General features: G+C 34.9%; 2 protein-coding genes across 2 annotated transcripts; both read left to right on the forward strand.

Annotated features, from left to right (window-relative positions):
- Position 1: 1 nt before the first annotated feature.
- Positions 2–1,533, forward strand: RpL31 (ribosomal protein L31; the record flags this gene model as incomplete). The annotated part of the gene is made up of 2 exons (XM_018445340.1): positions 2–159; positions 1,346–1,533. Coding segments are annotated over 2 exons (309 nt in total), but the record flags the coding sequence as incomplete, so codon positions are not given.
- Positions 1,534–2,563: 1,030 nt separating this feature from the next.
- On the forward strand, positions 2,564–7,789 carry LOC108721121 (uncharacterized). Its single transcript, XM_018445494.1, has 6 exons — positions 2,564–2,822; positions 3,852–4,079; positions 6,016–6,165; positions 6,285–6,504; positions 6,727–6,800; positions 6,991–7,789. The coding sequence occupies exons 1-6, from the start codon at positions 2,607–2,609 to the stop codon at positions 7,231–7,233; spliced, it is 1,131 nt and encodes a 376-aa protein (XP_018300996.1). The 5' UTR covers positions 2,564–2,606; the 3' UTR covers positions 7,234–7,789.
- Positions 7,790–8,116: the final 327 nt, after the last annotated feature.

Consider the following 8,116-nt stretch of genomic DNA (forward strand, 5'->3'; position numbering starts at 1 on the left):
CACTGTGAATCTTCACAAGCGTCTTCATGGTGTTGGATTTAAGAAGCGCGCTCCACGAGCCATCAAGGAGATCAGGAAGTTTGCAGAAAAGCAGATGGGTACACCTGATGTTAGAATAGATACGCGTCTCAACAAGCAATTGTGGTCAAAAGGCATCAGGTATCTTCTCAATAAAACCTTTCAACAAAATCACTGAAAAGGTTCAAGTTTATATAAGAAGTTCCTTGATTATAATTCATTCAAATGCAACTTGTCAATCGTGTTAACATAGATTTAATCATCTTATATTGAATAGTCAATGACTATACTGAACATCTTTTAATATAAGAAAGTTTGTCAATTTAATCTCAAATTTATTATAACTTAGGATAAAGTCGTCTATTATGAGATATCTTTTTAAAGGCTTGTAATTTATTTAATTTGTAACCTGAATTTTTACCTTCATGTCAAATTTATGGGAAATATATTTAAGTTTTATCGCCAAAAGTTAGCAGTCGATAATAGCTATACTTTGTTGTATATGAAATTTTATCAAAAGTGTTGATTTTGATCATTCAAAAAAAGGGTTTCTAATATGAGATACAAGGGTTTTCTTATATGAGATGGTATCTCATAACAGGAAACTAAGGAAAAAATAAAGATAAGCTTTTTATATATGCTTTTATTATATTACATACAAGTAGGAGCAAAGAATTTAAATGTTATATGTAATAATTATATAATTTTTCAGTGCGCGCGCGCGCGAGTGTGTGAGTAATCTTAACAATAAAATCGTCATTTTTATCATTTCGTTTGATAGATATGATTTGAGATACTGAATTGTTTAGATGTTTTCATTAACTAGGAATACTCTGAGTATCTCATATTACAACTTCCATGCCTTGCAGTTTCATAAACACCAAATCTAATCTTTACAGTTAAACAAATCATTATATCACATGTTTTTCTATGAATACGATCTTACTCTTTCATTGCATACAGACTTTATTACTAATTATTTATTTTTATGTAATAAAACAAGATTTAAAGACTAATCTCAATAAAATTTAACAACATTCAATTTCACAAATCTTTTTTTGCAACGATTACATGCATGATCTAATAATGAATTTTCTATTAAACAGGTTTCACACTAAGAGTAAAAAGTTCATGATAGAACCAAACACATGCGCTTTTTAGTTTAGCAGGAATCCCTCTATCTCATATTAGGAACCTATCCCATAATAGGCGATTTTGCCCTATATTTTTTATGCAGTTACAAAAAATTGATTATATATATATATATATATGTATATAAAAATAATTCTGAGTATACTATACATTATTTCTCTCTTTTTTTTTCCAGGAATGTTCCCTTCAGAGTTCGTGTAAGACTAAGCAGGAGGAGGAACGACGATGAGGACTCTGCAAATAAGCTGTATACTCTTGTCACATATATATCTGTTTCATCGTTCAAGGGACTCCAAACTGAGAATGTAGATGCTAGCCAAGATTAATGTATTTCTATATAATAAATAATGATGAACTGAACTCGCAAGGTATTTCTCTTATCATATAATCTTATCATATATTTATGCTGAATCCTGATATATCCTGAACGATAGTAAAACCTACAATGTTTTATTTCTATTTTTATCAACTTTCAAAGTATTTTTCTATATTATGGAAAATATTTAAACCATTGGAACCTTGTTCCTCTTTGATGATTCATGATTTCTTGATATTTATTTCTTTCGAAAGTTATACCATTTTACCTAATTTCCTTTTTTTTCATAGTATTTTAATTTGAATAAAGAATTGAAAATTGTGATAATTTGCAGAAAAGCGAGGAATAACATTTCAACATATTAATCATTAGTAACGTACAAATAATTCACAAAAAGGGATTGAGATTACATATATTATTTATCTCATATAATTATCAAAACTGCTTATTCAAATATGTAGACGTAGATAGTTATTGATGAGGTATTGTTAAAATTGATCAGCGCTCTGCACAAATTTTTGTATTATGAGAAGAAGGATAGCTGATATTGAGTTTAAAAATGCATCGAAGATATATAAATTACAACTTATACCTAGTATTTCAACTTATACCAAGTGTCACTGTTTTATTATATAACTTTTAATTTACAAATCTCATTAAAAAGAAAAAAAAATAATTATAATTATAGCTCTATCAGTCAGTGATGGCAAAAAAATGAATTCGGTTACATATCCATTTTATTACTCTTTTCCAAAGGAAAATTAATATTAATTTCGCACCATAACATTAGCCAACTACTTCAGATATCCAATTTTAGCATCTCATTAATTGGAAGATTCATGTAAATAGCATATAGGTATTATAAACAATTGGCATATCAATGTCTCATACCGCACACGGGACTTTGCAGGCGTGAGTAATGAGGCGAATGTCCGCGTGCGCGGTGAACTTGGCGCGCATACGTACGTCTGCGTACATCCGCAGTGTGCGGCACTGTGCGGTATCGCGGATCGCGCGCTCGTGATTTTGCGCGACTAGCTGAGTCTTGGTCTGGTCAGTATGCGCCTGGTTCGGCACGGTCGTGGATCGCGGCATTGTGGTGCGAGGCGCACCGTCCACGATGGAGCTGCGCGAGATGAACCGCGCGTACGGCACTGCGGAGGAGACCGCCGAGCTCCTGCCGCAGCACGACAGCGCACCCGATTACGAGAGCTACTTCATCGAATATGCGATGCAGAAGGAAATGATCAATCGTAACCGGTGCCCGGCGAGCCGACGGTTGCTCAGCCAGGCCGCACACCTGGACTTCAATTTTCCCAATAGCAATCATTCCAAGGTTGGTCTTCCCTGGACGGGTCTCCCTGGAATCGCGGTTGTCCACGTCTCTCCTTCATTCTAGAACCTCCATTTAACAATCCCGGAAAAGTTTTTCCGCGCGAAACCGCCCTGTGCACCAATTCAACGGACACGAGCACGAGAATCTCGATATTCGTAAATGACGTTAATAATCAAAAAGAGAGACACTGGGACGCTGAGGATTCGCGTGTCTTAAGATTAGAATATTGCATTGAAAAAGCAGAGCTTCAAAGATACTTACATATTTCTCTTCTTATCTTTCTTTCTTCAACTTGAAAGTTGACGATCTAGGAGAACCATATAAAAAACCTTATTCTGCACATCTGTGCATGTCAATCATTTTTTGTTTTAACAATCTCAGCATTATTTTGGATCACACATCACGCCGCTGTATATTACATAGGATTACTAAATACTCTTTGATAAATAAATACTCTTTGATGTTTTTTAATGTTTTATTAGTAGGTATATAAATATATATATATATATACATACGTGTTTTTTACAAGAATACGACTTTACACGCGCGACATTCATTAATTTATAAATTTCTCACAATTGTAATTAATTTATGAGAATATATATTTATTACTATTAATTTATTATTATCTTCATTGATATTTAATTATATTAAATTAATATTTATTAATATATTATTATTATCTTCATTTATATTTAATTATATTAAATTAATATTTATTAATATTTGTTTATTTAATATTTATTTGATATATTATTAATTCTTTGTCATACACGATTTGGAAGTTAGACATTTCATTCAACTTCTGTGAGCTCTCTCTCTCTCTCTCTCTCTCTCTCGTCGTAAATTTATACATTCCTTAAATAGATCTTTTAATCTTTTCTCTTTTTACATTCGGAAAGCAAAAGAGATCTTCTTCTTGGTGACTCTTATGGATTTATGTTTTCTGAACAAGTCATACACATGTAAATTAGAATGAACAGTGTCTCTACAAAAGTCTCTTAAATTTGTTAATTTGATCTCTGTCAGGATTCACCATGTGCCGGAATCACCATGATCCACACTTCGAGTGAGAACTGGCCGCCCTCCAGAAAACGCGAAGAGGCGAAGGCCTTGGAAAATCTTAGAAAGAGGGTAGAACAGAGCAAGTTATACAAGACGGACCGAATTACCGATCCCGTCATAGCCACCACGTCCTCGATAAACTACGAGCTGACTCAACAACAATTGGACAATCGACCGAAACTTCTGAAAAAGGTAGACGATGAAAAACACGCTCAGAAAGATACTACCTCGTTCGATTTAAAGTGAAATGATTTCGATTCTAGATAAACTCATTTGATAATTTAGTCTCTTTTCCTTCCTTCTTTCTTTTTTCTTTAGCGCGTTTCTTTTCTCTCGAGAATCACGTTTAATTGCTAGATGATCTAATGAATTGGGGACTTGGATTCCAAATTGTGTTAACTCTGAAAGATCAAGATTGCATTGAATATATTTTCTAAAAAGATAAGAAATTGTCATGCTGCATTATCAAATGTCTAATTACTATTCTGTCATTTTTAAAATAATTGCGAAATGTGAAATTGATAGTAATAACAATGAGATCGTGTTTTTTTTTTGTACATTCAGGCAACTAAAGATGAACGTTACGCGCCGGATACGTCTCAGGTTCGCGGAATGTAATTTTCATTGTGTCCTTGGCTTATTCGATATGCGACTGTTTTCGAAATGGAATATGAAATCAAAAGAGCGAAGGAGCACACGCGCAAAGTACTTGGGTCGATACTTTAAAGTCAGGAGCGGCGCACTGTTGTCTCGGCTCCTATGCATGATCCTGCCGTACAGGATAATAAATACAATTGGGAAACTGCACCATTGGTTTATACCTATACAGTCTTTCGTTTTAACGACTTTTCGGTTTGACCATTTGCACGAAATTATTCCACACGCGAATTAAAGCTTCCTTCGTATTGGGATCTGAGGTGATGCGATGCTCCGAGCCTGAAGACTGAATATCACAGTGGCCTTTAAATTTTAAAAGAAAATTAGGATAAAAGATGTAGATATCTAAAATTTTATTCAGAATGCAGTAATAGTTCAAAATTTAAGAATTTAGGGTAATTGTGCAGTATAAAGGACCATCCTCCAATGACCTTGACCTTGACATATGTTGTCAAGGTCATGACCTCGAGTGACTTTGAACAAATTTTAGCCGTCGCTCGTTGTTCGTTAAAAAGTTATTAACAAAAAAAGTTCTTCAATAAAACCCAACTTTTGGACATGACTGCGCTCCGATGAGACAAATTCCCTGCTTTAATCCATATAAAAAGAATGGAAAAGGTGTACATTATACATAATAAAATATTTCCTGCTTTACAAACACAAATTCTTCGCTTTAAAACCACATTTTTTTTCCTTTAAAACGCAAATTCTATGCTTTTAAAAATACAAATCCTTTGTGCTCTAAAGACACATATTATATAAGAAAATATTTTGCGCTGTTAAAGCAGAGAATTTGTCTCATCGGAGCGCAGTCACGTCCAAAAGTTAGGTTTTATTGAAAAACTTTTTTTGTTAATAACTTTTTAACGAACAACGAGCGACGGCTAAATTTGTTCAAGGTCATTCGGGGTCATGACCTTGATAATATATGTCAAGGTCATTGGAGGATGGTCCCTTATATTGCATAATTACCGAATTTAGATATCAATGGAAGAAACTCAAAAGAAATTATGAATATTTAATTCACAAGTCCGATGATTTCAAGATTTAAAAATTGTATAACTCGCGCGTAAGTCTAAAGTTCAAGGACATAAGATTTCAAGAATTTATCTAAATCTGCGAATTCAGGAATTCGCAAGTTTGAAAATCTACATTTTATAATTCAAAAATCTCAAGATTCATGGCCCTTACAAAAATTTAATACTGGAAGGTAGTGATTAATTACAGATTATAAGCACTGAAAAATAGTACTTTTAATGCTTAAAATAGATAATTAATCATTATCTTTCAATATATTAAATTGTTCAATATTGAATTGGATTTCTATAAGGACGGTATTCGAAGATTCAAGAAAGCAAGCGCCTTCGATCAAAACATAAGAATAGAGTTATACGATATCGCGTGCAGCATATCGTAGTAAATCGTAGATGGAATGATTGCCTTGCATGTTTCACAAGGAATTTTCTTGCAGATACTAAGCAACCGACCGATGAGTATCACATACGATAGGAGTGACTTGGAAACCGATTGGCGCGACAGCGAATTTATCACCGAGTGTCTTTGCTGGCACAACGTTTATCGGCAACGGCATAACGCACCTCCGTTGACTATGTCACCGCAGGTAGTAAAACAAAAACGATAAAGGGCACGAAAACGACAGAAAGCCATGCCATAAATTTAAATGATACTTATACTTAATGTGTATTTATAATATATACGTTATTACTCAACGTGTTGCAGTTGTGCGAGTACGCTCAATCATGGGCGAATCATTTGGCGCACACGAACACGTTCTATTATAAAAATGATCGGAACGTAGGTCACAATCTTTATTGTCGTCCTGGTGGTGCGGTACCTGGCGATATCACGGGGCAGGAAGTCGCGTCTTACTGGTATTCCGCTGTGAAACAATACGACTTTCTCAAGGAACCGGATATTCTCCACGCTAATGTAAACGCAGGTAGAAAAGAGATTATAGTGTCTAGAATTTAAAAGCTATCAACTATGACTTAGAGATGAAAGAAGATAAGTGTTATAAATGTTTGCTCTTTAATTTATTTATATAATATATAATTTATTTATATTATATTATATTATATTCGTAGATACATGCTGAATTTTAATACATATCTAATTAATTTAACTTATGGAAAATGATTCGTACAAAGGAGCATCTTCCTAGGTCACTTCACTCAGCTAATATGGGCGAGAAGCTGTTACTTTGGAGTCGGTAAAGCATGTAGCAGAAGCGGCAAGGTGATCGTATATTTATATTATTTTATATTATATTCGTAGATACATGCTGAATTTTAATACATATCTAATTAATTTAACTTATGGAAAATGATTCGTACAAAGGAGCATCTTCCTAGGTCACTTCACTCAGCTAATATGGGCGAGAAGCTGTTACTTTGGAGTCGGTAAAGCATGTAGCAGAAGCGGCAAGGTGATCGTGGTGGCAAACTACGAGCCGGTGGGCAACATGTCCGGTCAGTTTCAGAACAATGTATTTCCGCCGTTACCTGAGAATATGAACGTGATGCTATCGCCACCCGCTATTCGGATGCCGCGGGGACAGTACGAACTACTGAAATCCACGGCATCATCCTTGCCGCCATTGTTACCGCTTCCGTTGTCGGATACCGCGTCCACCGCCAGCGATACTACGTCCGTCAGCTCCGGCCAATAATACCATGGCCGTACAAAATGCCTTCTCTGTATTTGCGCGCGATGGGCCAGACATTGAAGAGATCGAGAGAAAGGTCGACTCTTCGCGTGCCGCGAATCAAAGACTTCGGACACATGACGAAACACGATGACCGATGTCTCTGTTGGAAAGAGCGTTTCAGAAGCTTTTCATTCATTTATTGATACATATCTCTGGAAGGCTTTTGAAGTTTCTTACAAGTTAAAAGGTGATGCGGCTAGAAATGCCAGGTCGACGATATGCGCTAGCTCAATTATCATCACAAACTCAAAGTTGCAACAATAAGACAAAAGTAATGTTGCAATATTTTCTAATAGTCAATTGACTATTGTTGCAATTTTATCCCAACTCAACCATATTCAATAATTTTCCATGGAAATGTTGGTCATCAGGTTTTACTGCCAGGTTTCAGCTACGCTTGCAAAAGCAGTGATAATCAAAGTTATACCGAGCTTCGTTGTGATAGCTGGTAATATGTAATACAAATCAAGCAGTACAATCTGCGATGTAATTATTGATAGTGGCGCAACTTTTTATCTATTTATGCATCCTATATAAAAAAATAATGTTAATGCACTGCATGCATGCGTGCGTGCATGCGTGCGTGCGTGCGTGCGTGCGTGCGTGCGTGCGTTAGACTGACAAGGAAAAAAAATTTTTTTTTAATCGGCCTCAGATCAAAAGCCTCCATTTCATACTAAAAAATACCCCCTTTGTAATAAAAAATAATTTTTATTTAAAAATATTAAGATTTAGAAGTCGCTAGCGAACGATTCTTAAATCGAAGTTTCGATTTTCCTTAATATATGTTTGATTTGATGCAAAAATGGCTTAATCCGGATTTTAAATGTACTGTATGTTTTTT

The sequence above is a fragment of the Mycetomoellerius zeteki genome, unplaced genomic scaffold, assembly GCF_001594055.1.
Source record: "Mycetomoellerius zeteki isolate Tzet28-1 unplaced genomic scaffold, Tzet1.0 scaffold104, whole genome shotgun sequence".
Lineage (NCBI taxonomy): Eukaryota > Metazoa > Arthropoda > Insecta > Hymenoptera > Formicidae > Mycetomoellerius > Mycetomoellerius zeteki.